The 21,319-nt window shown below is 44.9% G+C and overlaps 1 protein-coding gene across 1 annotated transcript; it reads left to right on the plus strand.

Moving 5' to 3' along the window:
- Positions 1-9,860: 9,860 nt before the first annotated feature.
- Positions 9,861-12,193, plus strand: LOC119650981. The gene has a single exon (XM_038054243.1). It carries the CDS (start codon positions 10,159-10,161, stop codon positions 11,899-11,901), a length of 1,743 nt encoding a protein of 580 aa, XP_037910171.1. The 5' UTR covers positions 9,861-10,158; the 3' UTR covers positions 11,902-12,193.
- Positions 12,194-21,319: the final 9,126 nt, after the last annotated feature.

Consider the following 21,319-nt stretch of genomic DNA (forward strand, 5'->3'; position numbering starts at 1 on the left):
ATGCCTGTGGAAAAAAATGCTGGAGCCTGGAACGAAGCCACGATTTAACAATCAAGGTTTTCGTGATGGACTTCTCCACTTGGAGTGCACTGACGAGGCTGCCTTAAAGTGGCTCCAGCAGGTAATCCCAAATTTGAGTTCCAGCAGAACATATCGGATGTTGGTTACCGGGCCCTCGAAGGAAGGCAGAGGACATCATCCGCATGCTGGGTGAACAGAACTCGGACATGGACTTTGGACACTGGAGGGTAAAGTTCATGAATGCCAGCAAGGACAAATCTAACCTAGCCAGAATGAGAACAGAAGTACGAAAACTCTTTAACCGGGCAAAACAAACCGGGGACTGGCGGAGGTATAAAAATGCACTGACTGCGTATAGCAACGCGATCAGGGAAGCGAAACGGAACAGCTTTAGGGAATTCAGTGAAGGGATTGAACAAATCACAGAAGGAACCAGGCTGTACAAGGCTGTAGCTGAAGACGGGGGAATATCCTCTGTCTGCTTGAAAAAGGAAGATGGGACATTCACCGAGAATGAGGAGGACAGGGTACACCTGCTTCTCAGATTCCCGGGGTCCTACCCCTCGACGGCAGGCAACAACAATCTGCCTGGCACCCCAACAACGAATAAAAGGGGAAGAGAGCTGGAAACTAGAAAAAGAGGTATGCTCAGAAGCTAGGCTAAGATGGGCAGTGGGAATTTTTAAACCCATGAAATCTCCCGGAGTAGATGACATTTTCCCAGCACTTATCCAGAGAGGCCTAGGAATTATCTTAGAGTCTCTTCTGAGGGTGGTAAGGGGGAGCATAGCACTGGGCTACATACCAAGGGCATGGAGAAGGGCAAAAGTGGTCTTTATTCCGAAAGCGGGTAAAAAGGATCCTTTTCACCCTAAATTTTTCAGACCAATCTGCCTAACATCGTTCGTACTCAAAACGGTGGAGAAGGTCATAGACAACTATATTAGAACTAACGTTCTAAAGTGTAATCCCCTACATCACTGTCAACACGCTTACCGGGCAGGACAGTCAACTGAAACTGCTCTGTATCAGCTGACACAGGTACTACGGGATGCCATAGAAACAAAAGAAATTGCACTGTGCGCGTTGGATATCGAAGGAGCATTCGACAACACATCGCTCACAGAGATACAGGATGCCCTGAGCCGCAAAGGAGTGGGAAACACCGTGGCACTCTGGATGGGCAAAATGCTAGAAAGCAGACAAATAGAGGTACAAACAGGTACAAATTCTATTATCATGAACACCACTCAAGGCTGTCCAGAGGGTGGAGTACTATCGCCGCTGATGTCGAGTATGGTAGTGGATGAACTCCTGGACGTGTTAACTAATACTGGAATACAAGTCCAGGGCTACGCGGACGACATTGTTCTAATCTGTAGGGGCAAATATGAAGATACCCTATGTGATAGAATCCAAACGGGATTAAGAGTTACTGGTGCCTGGTGCAGGAAGGTGGGACTGCGGATCAACCCAACCAAAACCACCATAGTACCATTTACTAGGAGGCGTAAGCTGGATCACCTGAAAGCCATAACATTACATGATATGGAGGTGAAACGAGAAACAGAAGTCAAATATTTGGGAATCACGCTAGACCAAAAATTACTCTGGAAGACACATGTCGGAAACACTTGTCGGAAAGCCACGGGACTCTGATGACTTGCAGATCCATAGCAGAAAAAAAATGGGGTTGCAGCCCGAAGATACTACTTTGGATATATACTGCAATAGTAAGGCCAATGATTACCTATGGAGCGGTAATCTGGACAGAAAGAACCGAACTCAGCACACAAGCCAGGGAATTACATAAGCTCCAAAGGCAGGCTTGCGTGTGTATCAGTGGGGCAATGAGGACATGCCCAACGGCATCCCTGGAGGTCCTTCTGGGATTAACCCCTCTCCATCTGCACATACAGATGCAGGCAAGGAGATCAATATTCAGGATGGCCGGTAGTATGAGTGAGGCGGGGAGCTGCCTAAATCGAAGGAAGATTGGATATCCTGTCTAGGCGGTATCCCGAATTACTGATACCGAGGGACAACATGACAACGAGGTTTCACTTCGATAAGAAGTTTGAAACACGTTGGAGTAACAAGGCAAACTGGGAGAGCGTGGCTGCGACATACGGCTTAAACCAGCAACTGATTACTTGGTACACTGACGGATCCTTCACAGCAGAGGGAGCGGGTGCCGGTGTCATTGGTCCAAGGAAAATGTACTTTGAGCCAATGCATATTCCAGGCGGAAATTTACGCCATAGACAAATGTGCCTCCTTTAATCTGCAAAGGAACTACAGGGGACAGAACATAGCTATTCTCACCGATAGCCAAGCAGCAATCAAGGCACTTAGGTCCAACCAGGTGAACTCTAAACTGGTATGGGAATGCCTTGAGAAACTGAATACACTCGGCTCGTCCAACAAGGTCTGGATACTTTGGGTTCCAGGCCATGCTGGGTTGGAAGGCAATGAGGCAGCGGATTAACTAGCCAAGAAGGGAGCAGGGATGCCTTTACATGGCCCAGAACCCTTTTGTGGAATCGGAAACGGTTTCATGGCTATGAATCTAAGGAACGAAGAGAAACGGTTGAGGGAACTACATTGGGCGGGCCTACCAGGGATGGAGCAGTCCAGGGTGCTTATTGGGGGATACGAACCCATGCGTACAAAGGATTGCTTAAACCTCACCAAAAAGAACCTCCGAATCATAGTGGGAATTCTCACTGGTCATTGTCGGCTGAACTATCACCTAGGGAAGCTAGGGATATCTACGGACACTGCCTGCAGGTTCTGTGAGGAGGAGGACGAAACCTCTATGCACATCCTGGGACAGTGTCCGGCACTTGTGCAAAGTAGGTCGATACATCTGGGAGAACACTTAATACCAGATGCAAAGCTGAAACTTCTGGAAGTGGGGAACATACTAAAGTTCCTAACGGTTATAGGCCTGCTTGAGATACTATGATCAACAGGTACACTATAACCAGTAAAAGGGGCACAAAAGTTTTTCAAGGACGCGGTGCGACTTTCCCTTAACAGAATAATAATAAAGGACAAATCTACAAACGTGGAGGGTTTCAACTTGATATTCGAACTGGACCAAAAGGGTCCGAATGTGCTCTTCTTACGTTGATTATAAGCAACTTGTCGACAAAGCCATTGAACTGGGACCATGCACTCTCGCACTTATCTCGAAGTCACCACTTAATAACAAAATTTCGGAAATTTTGGGGTAGAATCAGCCAAATTTCCAAATAAGAACATTAGAAACACTTAATTAACAAGAATGCAGCCAACTGATAATATGTATTTTGACCGACGATTTCCCAGTGAGACGTGATCTGCAGCAAGTGTAGCATTTTCATGGAAATTATTGACCTCGTTCGCATACTTGACTAACTGGTACAAAGTGCAGGAGGAAATGACCAGACTCAACTCTTTGCCTCGATCGGTTGTTGTGGGATTTTTATCGCCATTCAGTCGTGGGTGAGGGTGAAGTACGTCGGCCCCTTTCCATCGTAGGCTCTTCTGGAAACTATTGCAAGTAGAGCACCCACAAAATCATATTTCCCATGAGAACATATTTTTTTAGGTTGATAAATCTGTAAGCATGTTCGCCCTGCTTGCTACACACGCGACACACATCATGCGTGCATACAGCCCCAAATACACGCATCTTAACACACATATGACAATAAAAGCATCTCCTGCAAACTCCGAAAGACATCTTGGAAAATAAGTTTTTTCTTGGGTTTTTTGTTATCTTCTTCTTTCGGTTCCATTAATTATGCTTATCTCGTGCTTATTGTCAAAAGTTCCGACCTTTTGTGTTCCGAAGCACCAATTTCGAGAGCATATCAGGAAAACAATCGCCGTTTTGCGTAAATCATTCTATTATCGACGGATCATGATCGAATTAATTGCTGCTACTCACATTACAATTATTTTATAAGTACGCACTCATATGGGAGACTAAAATTGTAACGTCTTCTTCTCTGTTAACGCATGACCGTTTTCTTATTTAACTATTTTTTGGTATTTTTAATTCCGAGAAATTTTTAATTTGTCAGATCCTGGACAACATTCTGAAGTATGAGATTCTAAATGAAGCTTGAAATCTGCATTTTATTGATACAATTTGAACTGAAGTGAAAAAATGATCTTAAATCTATTAGTGGAGATGCTGTGTTGCCAACTCAGATTACTTTAAAAGTTGGTCCTCGTAAAGCATCTTCTACTTCTTTAGCTTTTGACCCGTTGGTAGAGTTAGGGCTCATTAGAATCGGGCTCGCCATTTCTCTTTGTCGTAATCGAGAAATCTCAAGGTATCAAACAACGTCGATATTGGAGCCCCTCCTCAAACTAACTCAGGCAAGGACACCGAAAATCGACGACGGAAATCTCGAAAAAAGCACAAGCTCGTCGGAAACCTTCTCAAAAACGAGAACTAGAAGGCCATCTATATTCTGAGTAAGGTTGCCAAGAATATAGAGGTCAGAACAATTGATAAACAGGATATTCAGGACGGTCAAGTATCAGGCGATTGCTAGTGAACACAACAAGTGTGCGGACAGCCAATAGAAGACACAGTCCGCTGCAGCTAAATACAATATCACTGATTTCAGAAGGGGATTGATTAGACTAGCAGAAGCAGTAAGGTTTACGAGGCTACGGAATTCGAGCAAGTTTATCAAAACCAAGACAACAAACGCAGCGCCCACTCATCAGGACCCTTCAACGAAGTGGCCAGGCAGCATCTGCAGGTACCGCTGGGTGGTAGTTCCAATAGTGACAAACTATCGCCGGAGGCGTGGAAGATTGTGAAGACCAAGCTGTCAGAGATGGTTAAAGAGAGTAGGTATGGCTTTGACAGTGCGTCGGACAAAGGAAGACCTACCCCATATTCTGCTTCCTCTAAGTTGGTCCGTGAATACTAGGTCGTAACATGCGGGGATTAGTGTGAATGTCAAAATGTTTAGATTCTCGCAGGACGACGACCTTGCTCCAATCGACACCGATAACGAGATATTAGAGGAGATGAAAATTGGTATTCCAGAGGGTATACCAATGCACTTGAAGTACGCCTCGGCTAATCTATTAGTTTTTTTATATTTACTATTTGAAAGCAGTTTGGTGCCCAATATTTCAAGCGATCAAATTCGCGACGGTTCTTCCTTTTATGGATTCAAAGTGAGCTTCCCACCGAAGAATATGGTATTTATTGAATAGCTCACTTTGTAGTCATAAAAGGAAGAACTTCTTTTATTTTCATCACCTACTAGTTTTGGTCCTGAATTGGAGGAGATATGACAATAAAACGACTCTAAGGAAAACGACGCAACATAAAAATGAAAGAAGGAAGTAAGCCTACTAATAAGCTACGATGCCAACGCAAGGCACAGACTGTGGGAGAGTTTCTAAAACAATGAACAAGGTGTGTTTCTTTTTGATTTTATTATTAGCAATAACCTTTGGTGGGTAATAGTAGTAAGTCAACGTTCTATTTCCTAAGTTCAAAAAAATGTGAGGCCTAAAAGGTCCTTCACATACCCTTATCGACTGTTAAGGTACAAAACTTGAGAGTGGCCAATTAGAGATCTTTCTCGGATCACAGTTGAATACTCCCTAATTTAAACCTTGTGATAGAGGTCACCAAACCATTTCGAGACACTAGGACTAACTGGAGGAAGTTTGGTTAAGGCACACTTTAGAAAAGGCAATGTTATGTAAGAATGAAATTATCAAGAATTCTGTAAGGTTCTAGCAGAATGGCAGAGAAACAAATCCTTTCCTAAAAAATCGGATTGTTCCTGAATGGAATCTTCTGGTGCGAATTTAGGCCATTCAGCCTTACCTCCTATATATGCATCTTAAATAGATGTCTGCAACACGTTATATTTAAGAACGATTTTGGAAAGATCATATCTATACAGAATAAGACTAAAGAGGAATCTTTCGCCAAGGATAGTATCTATACTAAGAACCCGGATAAGCCAATTCGATCTGGGAGGCTGCCACTTAACCAGGACTGTGAGCAGACTGAATAAAATCCTATGTAAACTCAAAAAGGATGGAATGAAGGAGGTAGCCTATGCCTACAACGTGTTCGTTTTGTTGTCAAGGATATTTCCCGTCGATATCACTCATATTTTCAATGGTGCGTAAGTATACATTAATGGTCCGTCGAACATTCAGCAGGAAGATTGGCATGGGTAAATTCTCTGAAACTATTTTAAAAAGCATTAAATGAGACATAAGACCCGGATACGAATAGAGAGGCCATCACTGAATTACTAGTGGACTTAACGAGCCTCATCCCAGCAGCTTGCGATACGTCAAAGCCCAAGAGAAGACCCTATCACGGAAAGTTACACGTTACTGGTGTACAATTGAAACTTCCTGCTTAGGGTTCGGTGAGAACTATAGCGCGCGAACAGTGCATCCAAGCTAACCCTTAGATCTAGAAAATACAAAACCTCGAAGAAGGAATTTCATCATGTAATCGATTGTTAAAGAGCACATTGTTGACAGGAGCTAATCGGTGACATTAACTGGGACAAATCTTGGATGTCTTGCTGGTCACCGCAAAAACTCAACCACTTTTCGCTGTAAAAGAACGTCAGGAAGCGAAGGTCCATGGAAGACATAAAAAACGCGTATTGAACGCATATTTGGCATTGGTTATTCTGGCTTCTTCCTAGAAGATTGCAAGACTTGCAAGGGGATTCTGAGTTTCTGTCAATGTATCGTCCTTTAAATATATTAGAAAATTGAGAAAACTGCTCGAAAAGCTTATCGAGCATTAACACTGACTCGTATCCCATCAGATGGATGATGCAAGAGACCTGTCGCCAGAGCAATACAATTTTAGAGCAGCACGATCCACAATTGGTTCCAATTGAAGAAGTGGTCAGACGAACTGGGGCACGCAGCCGTCACAGTGGACCACTGGTGCTCCTTGTGACATTGGATGAATGAACCTTCAATCCTGCAAACTGGAACGATATGTTCGAGGCGTTGAAAAATCATTGTCATGTTCCAGACTATCTCCTGCGAATATTGAGAGACTACCTAAAGGACCTCGCCCTACTTTGGGAGACCCCGGAAGGGCAACGGAGAATAGTGGCCACAGGTAGTTTGGCTCAGAGATCTATTCTCAACTTGAATTTTTGGAATGTCTCACGTCGGATTTGGCCGGATGCATAGAGGACTTTGCAGCACTAGTCACTGCATACTTAGTAGATCAATGACTGAGCACGGATTTTCCTAATCTCTGGAGAAAACGGAAGTGATCGCCCTGACTACAGAGAAGATCTCCAAGACTTACAGAGGAAAGCTACACGCATTACTAGCCTCTTGAGGGGATAATCCCTAAACAAGCTTCGCCGGGTCGATGGGGGTGTTGGATTCGCAAAGATGAACGGCCTTTGAATTTCGGCATTACAACTCTGTAGGTCAGAGTGAAATTATGCGGTGTTTCCAACGATTAATCAATTGAAATAATAAAAACTTGTTGTTTCTTATTCGTTGGTGTGGGTAATTTATTCTTGCAAATACCGATATTTCGGGAACCACTTGTTCCCTTCATCAGTGCAAACAAGTTTTGTTGTCAAACTTATCATATTTGCACTGATGAAGGGAACAAGTGGTTCCCGAAATATCGGTATTTGCAAGAATAAATTAGCCACACCAACGAATAAGAAACAACAAGTTTTTATTATTTCAACTCTGTAGGTACTTTCTCACGGGTTTATTTCATCCTCCGCATAGAGTAGCCTGAAACTACTCCTTTTGCTTCACTGTATGGCCAGCTTGCGGTTTCTGAGAAATTCCTTGTAGAAACTCTGCTTCACCTCCTGGTCAGTTTCATCCGCTCACTGTAATAAAACACTGACCGAATGTCAGACAAATCACTATTCCACCAGCAGTTAAAGCTTTTATTGGACAGTGTAGACAGGTTGGGTATTAATGAGTGACGCGCTATCGGAATGCGCTGCATCATACGAACCACATTTCTGAGGATGTGCCTGTTCTGGTCCAGCCAAATCTTCATAAAAGTTCGCTCATTTACTGTTTTTATAGACTAGCTTTACCTTGGCTTGTTATTTATATCGAGTTTGTAGAAGACCAATGATAACCAGAACTGTAAACCATTATGTCCCTCCTTTTCAGGTAGCTATTCACTTCATTCTCATTAACCAATGTGATATTCAGCTGCACAAACGTCAGTGAGGTTCGGGTATTGAAGTCTGCGGCAACGACTTTTGGCTTCTGACATTTTATATTTGGAACCTATCATATCTTCGCCAATGTGCGGTTTGAAGGACAGTAGCAACTATTAACTTATATGCCGCCTACACAAAGCCAAATGCAGGCTGCCTCATACATTCTTGTATGGACCGACGCTCGACCTGCAGATTCATGTAGAATTACTAAAGTTTCTTGGAGGTGTTACAGCAATTCGCATATGATTATTAGTTACGCCCATGATTGTTACCTGCAGAGTAAAATCTGGCCGATCCTACAGTGATTAAAGTTGATTTGAATCAACCTCATCTCCTCAATGCAGTTAGGAACTTTTTAAATTCAGGGCAGAGAAGAGTGACACTCTCGTCAACAAGCCTGGGGTCCATGCAATGCCCCCTGACAATCTGATCTTTTCTCCATTGATCAGAACGATAATCTTCTTCTTCTTCTTTAGTTCTCGGTCGGTTCGTCTTGATCGGTTACGCCATTTCGCTCTGTCAATGGCCTGATCTGGACGCAATCGCGAAGCTAATTTTTTTTTCACCAAATATAGTCATGTGGGGTATCAAACGAAAGGTCTGGATTAGTACTTCCTGATCCATATTGGATCATGGCCTTGAAGTGTGTTAGAGCACTTCATTGAAGACCGCAACGGTACACTAGGAGGCAATGTGGTCAGCATTGCGCTCAGGAACTACCCATCACTCAGGAACTACCCATCGAAAAATCTGAAAAAAGTAAGGATGCCTTTCACTATATGGTGCTTCGGCTCCGAAATACCATCTATAACGGTATCTGTTCAAATAAAATTAATAATAGTATATTACTATAATTGCTAGTAATTGGCTGCAGAACGACCTTTAAGTTCATCCTAGGATTACGAATAGCAGCAATATAGGATGCAGTATAGAGCATGATCCTGCCAAGTTTGGTGGAGATCACACTATCACTAACAAAGGTATAATAGGTCAAAGTTGCCGTTTCTATGTAAATTTAAGACTTTTTGTTAGCATAGTGGATAGCAGTAGGCATTCTCGTTTTTGAGGCTCTTTCAAGACCAGAATATCTATTTGGGCACACTTATCCTGAACTAAATGATAGGAGGAAAGTACCTAGGCTTCGAGATTGAACAGTTATTGAGAATTCGTTTTCGATTACTTTTAGAAACAAACAAGTACTTCAAAAAGGTTTACATGCTTAAACCTCGTTATCATGTCATCGTTTTTCTCAGAAAGCAGTCATTCGTCGAAATCATCATTTTCAGATGGGGTGCACGCAGGTAGCCTAAAGGACGCTGCTGATAAATATCGCATTACCAACCCCATACCTCAACTGGTAACACTCAGAACAATAATATTATTGGTGATAATTAAATTTTGCTGGTCGACAATCATAGGTTTATCAGTTTGCTGAGAACAAAACAAAATTGGCGAGAACATTTTCCATATAATATACAAAATAAAAATCTGAGGAGAGAGAAGATTAAATGTACCAATATAATACACATCTCAGATATTTCCAGTGCAAAGCCGGTCAAAGTACATGATAACTCGGTGGCATTTCAGCTACTTGAACTTAAAAGACATTGTTTATTTCAAAAATGCTTTAGTCGTTTCCAAGCGATTGGACTTGAAACGTTTATTGAATACTCTCGGTGTAGGCGAGCTCGGACGTTGGTAGAGCGCATAGGGCGTCTCGGTAAAAGGAATAAATATCTTGCATCGGATGCGCCCAGAACTAAACGCGATAGTGTAAGTTCCGCTGAGTGTATCAAGGACCCGTGAAATTTCGTCCGGACTCAAAAAGTTACGAACAGGGTACCGTATTCGGTAGCAAGGAGTTAACGTCTCTTATCCGGTCTAAGAAAGGGCCTTAAGGGTTTTAAAAATGCCTTCGAATAGTCGCGATAGTAACTTCTTCGGTGCATGGCCCCGCGCGAACGGAAGTGGTGAACTAAATTTTTCAATTTCACGAACGTCTCCATCAACACCGCAGAGTACACCTTTCCACTCAAAACATGGATCACCAATGTCGTACCCTTCGTCACCGATTAGTACTTCGCCAACTTCGACATCTCCATTGTCGACACTGCGCAGAAATTATTCCAGCACATTTATGCTGATACCGGAGGACAGGGAAATAGATATCATCCAGCGACCACCATCACCAGTGACAGCCACATCTGAAGATCCACCATTAAATGTGGTTGTCATCAGATTGATCCTTTGGTGGCCCCTCGTAATATGGAAGCTTATCGGCGGAGTTGTAATGATGGTACTGCGATTCCTCTTTATACCGTTCTCGTTTGCTACTCCAACATTCTGGCTTTCAGCGCTACTCTGGCTCTTCTGGAAAATGATAGCATTCCCTATATCGCTCTTCAAATGGGTTTTCAATCCAATCACCAATTCGTATGGGGAGGAGGATAACGGAAAACGTCGCACCATTCTAATAAGTTGTGGAAGTACAATTCAAACATTGCATCTAGCCAGAAATTTCTACTCGTCAGGAGCACGTGTTATAGTGATCGAATTCGAAGGACTTTTTGGGCTTGCTCGATTTTCAACGGCTGTTCATAAATTCTATACAGTACCTCGTCCGACTCCTGAATCACCTCAGGAATACATTGCAGCTCTTTGCGATATCATAGAGAAGGAAAAAGCTTCCTACTATATACCGGTGTGCGCCACAAGCCCAGCATACTATGACGCCTTAGCCAAGCCCCATTTGGAGCTATTGGGATGTGCTTCTTTCACTCCTGGGGTACAGGAGACTCTCGTCTTAGACGATACTCTGGAAATGATGAAAAAGTGTCGAATCAATGGAATCTCATTACCACCGTATCGTGTAGTCTCGTCGAAGGAGGAACTATCTTGTCTTTATGACAGTGGGTGGCTCACAGGATATAGGAATATTATCTTGGCTGTTGGTCCACATGGAATTCTCGAACGGCACAAATATATTCTTCCACAGAGCCGAAGGGATTTGAAGCTGACCCATGAAATTAGTGACGAGAAAGAGTGGATTGTTGTACGAGATGTCCCCGGAGATCATTATGTAACATGCACAACAGTAAAGGAGTCGCGTGTTATCACCAACGTAACATGCCTCATTAATCAGGACACAAAAAGTCTGGTACCAGAGAATAATAAGGAAATAGAAAGCTGGCTCAATGAATTCTTCACCAAAGTCCGATTGCAACGACCCATCAACGGCCATATCAGCTTTCGATTCGTTAAGTGTAAACAGACAGGTCACCTTTTGCCGTTGGGATCACGCGTTGGAGTATCTTTGCCATACATATGTCACACTGGCAATCATTCTCGAGTACTGTGCAAACCATGTCCACACTTCTCCCGTCAAAATTCAGGCCCTTTAGTGCAAGAAGGTGGCAGATATTGGATACATGATGCAGTTCTCAACACCCTTCGGCACCCCTCGATGGACACAGTGGGGAAGCTGATTGGGACGGTTCTGGATAAGCGAGAGGCTCTCTTTGCCTTCTGGGACCCATTACCCTACTGTGCATACTATCACTTTCAACTACCACTCGAATCCGTTAAGACCTTCTTGCAGAAACGGCGACGATCGAAAAGTATGGCTTCAACAATGACAGCCCCAGTTCATTGAAAATGTGCAGACAACGGCAGCATCTTTTCATCGGCAAAGCTGTTGGCGTCTTGTTGTTTTTCGAATATTCTACGGAGAGAGAGTTCAGACTTTTGTGATAAGCTTTCATTTTTTATGTAAATATATATATATGATAATATAATGCATAGTCATACCCATTGCGCTGAAAGGAATTTTTTCAATATATTATTGTAACGTTGATGAGTGGGACGGAATTGAATGAGAAGTTTTAGATTTGTTTTATTATTCTTGTTATTGGAACAATGAAAAAAATAAACCTATTTTTATAGAATCTTTTGTTTCAATTTATTGGAGAAAACGCATTAAACTACGTTCTTTTAAGCTGGCATGAAAAAATGCTAGTGCCTCGGTCGAACGCTTACTGAAGTACCTTCAAAAGAGACTGCAATTCACAACTTATAATTCAAGGCATTGGAAAAAGATTAGGCGGAGATGAGCTAAGAGAATCACAGAGTGGGTTGTGGCTCCAAATCGATCCATTTATTCAGTACTATCTTGCATTACTTAATCTCGGAAGAGCCCAGCAACTTAACTGCATAGGCGTAAAATTTGGAAAAAAGGGGGGGGGGGGGGGGGCTGGAACTGTAGTCTCTAAAATAGAAAGACAAGATTATTACTCTACAGAACAGCATACCACAAAAATGCAAAACCAACTAGTTTTCATATTCAGCTTCTTGCATTTCTTCTCTAGTTGAATCATCTGTATCAAATATAGTAATATCTCCACCCATTAGCGAAGGGTCCCAACATGTCTCCTATAGCTCCTCCAATTCTCTCTTGTAATACTCTGAGCAGTCAGAAATCAGAATTTTACCTAAGTTCCCCGAAGGACAGATGCTATCAAATAATACAATTTAGTCTTCCAGTTTTCCTTGGTTCGAGAAGGGGAATCCCCGCCACTATCACCCCTAAAGTTATGCTCATCAGAAACTTGGAGGTGGAGCCTAACCCGCAAACCACGCCTAAAAGTTATTTCACAGATTTTGGCGGCATACCTATATATCTCCGCGAAGTTTTACGATGTTTTGGGAATTTTAATTACTTTTGACAAAGTTAATACTAAGTGTCTATTGGGTGCAGTGAAAATCAATAGAAGCGACTCTCAATCTTCATAAGTAGATGACCTAATCCCTACTCCTCTAGCATTCCCATCAATCTTTTTATTGGCCAGTGTACCAAAATTATTTACTTGGTATGTTTTACCTATGTACCAAACTCCAGAGAAGGCAAGCAAAGAGAAGGAGAAAAGAGGTGATTTCGTCCAGGCCTAGAGGTTTATCGCGGGCCCGAAATACAGACTTTGAAAAAAATAATTTTTTCAGTAAAATAAGGGGGAGCGCCTTTAGCCCGGGCTCGAATTTTCTCTCTACGGCCTTAGTTCTATCCATAATCTACCAGGCAATAGTCTGAGGATTACCATTGGAACGGATGAATGTAGCAACGGAGTAACTCTGCTGTGACCAATTTTTCAGATAATCAAGCATTTGTTTCACTTTTTGTTTCCAAAAAGTGGAATTTTTTCAGATCAGTTAACGAATCCCAACGGTACACTTTTCGGTGATGGAAGCAAGAGGATATTGGGGTGGGCTTTGGGGGTTACCCCACCCACCATATTGAGCACCCTGAGTGGATCACCGTCAAAGGTACCCGCCATACCAATACGCCTGGCATTTTGCGAATGTTACCGAAGAGGAAGTTCGAAGAGCTGTAAACAGCTCGAAGAACTGGAAAGGCCCTTGTCTGGATCGGGTGCAGAATTTCTGGTATAAAAAAATTACCAGCGTACACAGTCGGTTGGCACATAGCATAAATCAGATCGTTAGTCAGCCGGAGGAATTTCTACCCTTCCACACTGCGGGAATTATCTACCTTATCCCTAAAAAGGACACACTGCAGGACCCCGCAGACACAAGACCGATTACTTGCTTACCAACCTTATCTACAAATTCATAACGTCCATTATTAATAGAAGGGTTAATGCGCCCCCGAGGCCAACAACATTTTGTCCGAGGAGCAAAAGGGCTGCCGAGTTGGATCAAGGGGTTGCAAGAGCAACTCGTTATCAACTCGGTAGTTATAAGACGAGCAAGTAGAAGCCAAAGAAACTTCTTTTGTTGCTATATCGATTATCCCAAGGCTTTTAACAGCGTCCCGCATAGCTGGCTAATCGATGTCCTGCATCGCATTGATCCTAAACTAATAAAGTTCTTGACCCACAGTCATGGAAGGGTGGCATCCCACCTTATCAGTGCCTTCATCTAAGGGTGCTAATACCTCGGAGGAAGAGGAAGGAGGAACTTTGGGAAATCTGCAGACGTATTGGGAACAGCAAGGCTCCGGGATTGGACTTGGAATTCCGAACAGGGCTCTAAAGGTGGCGGTCAAGGCCAGACCAAGGTGGTTCGCAAGCACTTTCGAATCGTGCATGGCGGAAGGAGTGTTTCCCGCCCAGTGGAAGAGGCAGAAGCTGGTCTTGCTACCGAAGCCCCGAAAACCACCCGGCGTGCCCTCTTCATATCGCCCTATTTGTCTCTTAGACACCATGGGGAAGATGTTGGAGAGGGTGATATACAAGAGGCTGCTCCCGTTCGTCGAGCTTGCGGGTGGTCTTTCAAAGCGGCAATATGGGTTTCGGCGAGCCCGTTCTACGGTCGATGCAGTAGCAAAGGTCGTGGAATTGGCTCGAAATGCAATGGCCATGGGCAAATGTTGTGCTCTGGTGACGCTGGACGTCAAAAATGCTTTTAACTCAGCCAACTGGGGATGGATTAAGGGCGCTTTGGCCGAACTGGGTGTTCCTAGCTACTTGGCTCGGCTCATCGAGAGTTACTTTTCGGACAGACTTCTCTGGTACGAGACGGACGACGGGCGGAAGGAGTATATTGTGACAGCAGGTGTGCCTCAAGGTTCTGTATTGGGACCGCTGCTGTGGAACATAATGTACGACGGAGTGCTTGGCCTTCGCGTGCCGGAGGAGACAACGCTGATTGGTTTTGCGGGCTTGGAGTTTTATGCAAATGAAGCCATTCATACCATCAAGTTATGGTTACGAATGGCCAAGCTGGACCTGGCGGGCGAAAAAACGGAGGCGGTCCTCATTATCAACCGTAGGAAGAACAACACGGTTATCATCCAGGTTGGTAATCGTGAGGTCGTCTCAAAATCGGTTGTCAAATACCTGGGGATGATGATCGATGCCAAGCTGAGTTTCAAGGGACACTTGGATTATGCGCGAGAGAAGGCAACAAATGCCAGCTCATCCCTTGCAAGGATGATGCCTAACGTGGGAGGGCCGAAGTATAGTCGCAGGCTACTCATCGCGGGAGTGGTGAGGTCGATCCTGCTATACGCGGCCCCTGTCTGGGCGGGAGCGTTGAACCACGCTGTCAACCGGAGGAAGATATGTTCGGCATACCGGCCAATTGCGCTAAGGGTGTGCAGCGCATTTAGGACGGCGTCGACGGAGGAAGTGTGTGTTATCGCAGGAATGATCAGTATAGATCTTCTAGCGAGCGAGGCACACTGGCTCTACGAAAAGCGGAAGGCAAATCCAGCCGAGGTGAATGCGGATTTCCGAAAAGCCATCAGGAGAGAGTTGTGTGGCAAGTGGCAACAACGATGGGATAACTCCGGCAAGGGCAGGTGGACCCATACATTGATCCCGTGCATCGAGAAATGCGTCAACCGAAAGCACGAATCGCAGGAATGATCCGTATAGATCTTCTAGCGAGCGAGGCACACTGGCTCTACGAAAAGCGGAAGGCAAATCCAGCCGAGGTGAATGCGGATTTCCGAAAAGCCATCAGGAGAGAGTTGTGTGGCAAGTGGCAACAACGATGGGATAACTCCGGCAAGGGCAGGTGGACCCATACATTGATCCCGTGCATCGAGAAATGCGTCAACCGAAAGCACGGAGAATTGAATTACCACCTGACACAGTTCCTTACGGGACACGGTGGCTATAGGAAGTACTTGCATCGCTTCGAGTTGGACGAGTCTCCCAACTGTCCTGAATGCGGTGCTACACTCGAGGACCCGGAGCACGTTATGTTCCATTGTCCCAGATTTCTGCAGCAGAAAAGGAGGTTGAACAGCATCTTAGGGGCGGACATCGAGCCCTCCAACCTGGTGGAAGAGATGTTGAAGTCGGAGGAAAACTGGATGGCGGTAAATGAGGCAGTAGCCGTGGTGCAGACAAAACTCCTGGAGTTAGATCGAGCTCGGAAGGCGGCGCGACAGAGACGTGACATGGGCGAGCTGGTATAGCGAACCAGAGCCTCCCCCGCGAAGTAATACTTCACGGTGGTCCCGCGGGGAGGGGCGGAAGAGTGGGGGTGGTTTTAGTGGGTGTGAATCCCACACACTGCTGCAACCTGGCGCAGCGTCTTTCTAAGATTTCCACCTCCATCCATAAAAACAAAAAAAAAAAAAAAATTTACCTCGGAGGTTATACATATGGACAGGCATCTTCCAGGAGGATTCGTTGAGTTCCTTTTGGTTTTGCATGACACTTTCATGGCTACTGAATGATGCCGGTTTTGCAATAAAGTATAGCCTACGTGCTAAGTTCGAACTGACACTTGATGTCCTTAGATAACATCAAGTTGTATGCTGGTACTAACGACCCCCTTAGAAGTCTGTTGCGAATAGTAGACATGTACAACCGTGATATTCGGATGGAATTTGGATTAGACAAGTGTCGAATCCAAGCCATTCGCAAAGGTCATCACGAACCACATGCCGGACATAGTATTGGTGATCTCCATATCGAAGCTATGACCGAAACAGATTTCTACAAGTACCTAGGAATTCTGCAAGGAACCCATGCTCGAGTTGATGATCTGAAGGATGCTCTGCTATCCGAATGTCTACGACATGTAAAGCTGGTGATGAAATCGCATCTCTCGGGGAAGAAGAAAATAATCGCTTTGAATGTAATCGCTATCCCTTCACTGGCGTATGCATTCGGAATATTGTCGTGGCCGAAGACCGATCTGGAAAACGTCGTCATCCAAACTTTGCCGTGGAGCGGATGAGCCTACCTCGTGACATCCAGCCAGGTCGACTCGCTGCGTGTTTATTTTTACAACAAAGAGCAGGCGAGTCCTTGCATGCGGCTGTGGGCTGACTCCACTCAACTTAAAAGATCGATCTTTCAATCCTCTGAGTGGGGTGAAGTCAGATCAAGAACGGATCGATGAATGGAAGTGTTAGGCAATGCACGGTAAACGCGTGAATTGTTTTTGGCAGCCATTTGTCGAACAGATGGTTGCATGCTGGGGAGCTCTATGCTGAGACCGAGGGATTTATGTGGATTCAGGATGGTGTGGTCGCCACCCGAGCTTATAAAAAAATCATAATGGGGAGGGTGAAAAACGACCAGTGCAAAATGTGTGGTTTAGCGTTAGAGACTTTGGACCATCTCATTTCTGACTGCACTGTAATGGCACTGGGGGAAATACGGGGAGAAGAATGTGAACTATGAGCTACTGGCTCGGGAAATCAAAGAAATTTGGCATCGCGAGAAAGTGGTTGTAGTTCCCATAAAATTGTCAGCTACAGGTATTGTACCTAAATCTCTCACGGCTTCCCTGGTTCAAAACATGCTGAAATATACCATTCAGCGCACGTGTTCGATGTTGCGGGGAGTTCTCTATGGAATCTCCCATTAACCTACCACCGGCCACCACCACCAACGCCCCTATCTCTTTTAAGTAGATAGTATCGTCCGAGCCTAAGTGCTTGGCACTTGTGTGTGTGTCTGTGTTTTTTTTTTTGTCCCACGTTGTCCCGGCAGGCTAACGATGTATGACACCAGATACCAATTTTTTTACTTCTTCTGATGGTTCTGTTGAACTCATCTTGAGGATTCCTCATCCAGTTGTTCGCACTTGCTTTTTTCTCCAACGGAGGAAAGGCAACGTCACAGTTAACATCACAGTCCAATGAATCATGATAATTTTTTACTTCTTTGGTAACTTCTCTCATGGAGAAATTTTTTATTGCTTATTCAACCCAGATGGTGCAATTTCTGTTCCTGGCGTCATGATCTGTCTTGCCGCATAGAACACATTTTTTTTTTGAAAGAGTTCCAATCACACTGATCTTTAGATCCACTGCATTTTGAGCACCTACTCGATTTCGCTTTATAGTTCGTGGCAAAGTGGCCCAATCTACCACAAGCGAAACATGGTCGTGGTCTGTTCAAGTAATGGTCAACCTCTACCCTCACGCTACCAATTGAGATATGTTTGGGGATCTCAGACCCTACGAAGGTTAGTTTGACTGTTCGAAGAGTTTATATGTAGTATTTCTTCTTCTGAGAAATCCTTACCTTTAATAATACCAAGTGTGTGAGTATCTCTCAAGGATATATATGCTTTTGGCCCTAATGTACTTAAGCGATTGTAGGATGCCTGATTGTTTCTATAGGACGCTGACTTAAAATAAACTTTTATCCTTGTAGGCCCATCTTCCTTGACCATAATTACCTGGAGATTAAAACGCTTCGTAAGTTTATGGAAATTGAGGGGTTTGAAAACCTCAATTCTTTCCTGACCATTAATTTTGTCTACTTATTTCGTGGGATTGCTTCTCTCCACACATACTGTGTACGCTTTACAATGAGTGTTCTCATTGAATTTGTACACTGGGGTTGTTTGCTCCATAGGAACTATATTTTGCTTCTCCATGAGAGAAAAAGTTTTACTTAGGTCCTGAGACTGGGCAACCTCAGGGGAACTTTTCAGTTGAGCCGTGATTGGTAGAATTCCAGAAACCTTTGGCTGTTTGAATGTGGGAGATTGAATTGGGGATCTTGACAGGCTCCTCGATACCCTTCTCTCCTTCCTGGTTAGGACATAGTCACCGATTTCTGTTGGGCTTTTGAACTGTGGCCCTACAGGTGCCTGAGCAGATGTTGAAATTTGGGAGACGGACCGGTCTAAGTTTATTATCCACTTGTCCGAGGGTTCACATTGCCTAACCTCCATAACCTATCTTAACTTAGGCAGAAATGCCTGTTTGCAGGGGAAACACACACCAAAAAATACAGAAACAGGTTTCTACTTCAAGGTTTGATTGGATGTAAGAGCAGAAATAAAACTTAAGCATTCACCTTCTGTTAGCAGGAGCAGATTCGCAGCCAAACAAGAACAAAAAAAGAAACACGGTTTATTACACCGGACAGGCAAAAGGAGATTTAACTTCAAACTAAACAGCACTGTCGATACAAACACGAAGTGCATCCGCCCACGGAGGTGGAAAATCTTAGAAAGACACGTTCGCCGCAGCTCCACCGCCCGAACGCCGGAACTACTGCGGGCGTGTGTGGGATTCACACCCTCTAAAAACCACCCCCGGTCTCTCCAGCCCCAGTCCCGCGGGACCACCATTAAGGTATTACTTTTCGGGGTAGGTTTGCTCTTAGGCACTCGTCCTTCTCCTATTTGCAGCTTTCCTCCTTCTTTGTTCCTTCAGCAACTCCTCCTGCATTTGGATGATTGAGGAGCCAACCGCAAGCCACTTCTCCTCGGACTCCAGCATATCAGTAGCCAAGCTCTCCGAGGTCCCGCTGCTGCCCAGCACCTGGTTTAAGCTCCTTCTCTCCATCGCAAATCGTGGGCAGTGAAACATCACATGCTCTGGATCCTCCAGTATCCCATCGCATCTGGGACAGTTCGGAGGATCATCCAACTCAAAGCGGTGCAGATACTGCCTGTAGCAACCACCATGGTCCCGTGAGGAACTGGGTAATATGGTAGTTAGTCTCCCCATGTTTTCGCTGAAGCCACACCTTAATGTTGGGAATGAGCCTGTGCGTCCACCGACCTTTCGTAGACTCGTCCCATCTGCATTGCCAGAGATCAAGCGACTCTGACCTTGCCGCATTTCTACGCTGTGCATGCCCCTCCATACGTCTTGCATTGTACAGGACACTCATTTCTTTGGCCAGAATGTCAACCGGGATCATGCCTGCCACCACCAATACTGCCTCATCTGATGTGGTTCTAAAAGCACTACAAACCCTCAAAGCCATCCGCCGGTAAACCGAGTTCACCTGCTTCCGTCTCTGAGAGTTTGCAAGCGCCTCTGCCCACACAGGCGACGAGTAGAGCAGGATGAAGCGCACCACTCCGGCTAGCACCATCCTCCGGCAATGTTTCGGTCCACCAATATTTGGCAACATTTATGCAAGTGCCGCGGTGGGACTGGCTGCGTTTTGGCATGCATACTCTAGGTGTTCCCTAAAACTCAATTTGGTGTCAATTATTACCCCCAGGTATTTAATAGCCGGCTTTGATACGACCGTATGTCCACCTTCACAGTGTTATTTTTTCTGCGGTTCGTTATTAAGACCGCTTCCGTTTTCGCGTCCGCCAAGGTCAGCCCGGCCTTTTCTAGCCAGGACTTTACCGCTCTCACTGTTTCTGTTGCGTAAACCTCCACATCTTCTGGGTGTTTTGCTGCAACAACCACAGCTAGGTCATCAGCAAAGCCGACAATCGCACCCCATTATACATGATATTCCACAACAGGGGACCAAGTACCGATCCCTGTGGTACCCCGGCTGTGACAATGTACTCTTTGGGGTCCTCATCCGTCCCGTATCAGAGAGTCCTCTCTGAGACGTAGTTTTCCACCAAATTCGCTAAGTATCCGGGGACACCTATGTCAGCCAACGCCCCTTTAATTCTATTCCAGTTGGCCGAGTTGAATGCGTTTTTCACATCCAACGCCACCACGGCACAGCAGCCGCCAGAAATCAGTGCACCTTTTGCCAGGTTTACCACCATGCCAATTGCGTCCACCGTAGAGCGGGCGAGTCGGAAACCAAACTGGCGTTCCGACAAACCATTGCTGACTTCGACGATGGGCAGGAGTCTGTTGTAGATGACACTCTCCATCATCTTCCCCATTGTATCCAACAGGCAGATAGGACGATACGACGCTGGCCATCCAAACCTGTGGCCTTGTTGTCACCGAACCTACCACATATTTCCCGCAGCTCCTCCACAGTTACAGGCGGTATTATGCCGTCATTTAGCTGGACAAAAATTTGTCTTCCCCTATTTTCGTGGTGAGGGAACAGAGCGGTAACAATCTGTTTCAGGAGGCGCGGACAGGTCATCTGAGGTGATTTCCGCAGCCTTTTCATCACCACTCTGTAAGCCTCGCCGCAAGGGTTTATGTCGGCATGGTCGTTTGAAGCAGTTCTTTTTGCTCCTCCGAATATTTCTTTTCTAAACGACCATCTCTCTGTTGCTGTAGTAGTTTAGTTAGTTTAGTTAAATGGGGGGAGCCGCAGCTCCGAGCACTCAGGCCATTATTAGGCCCATTATACTATCCCCGTAAGTTACCTATTCAATGGCTTCCCGCCTACGGTGTCCGCAGGCTT

Source organism: Hermetia illucens, chromosome 3 (genome assembly GCF_905115235.1).
Source record: "Hermetia illucens chromosome 3, iHerIll2.2.curated.20191125, whole genome shotgun sequence".
NCBI lineage: Eukaryota > Metazoa > Arthropoda > Insecta > Diptera > Stratiomyidae > Hermetia > Hermetia illucens.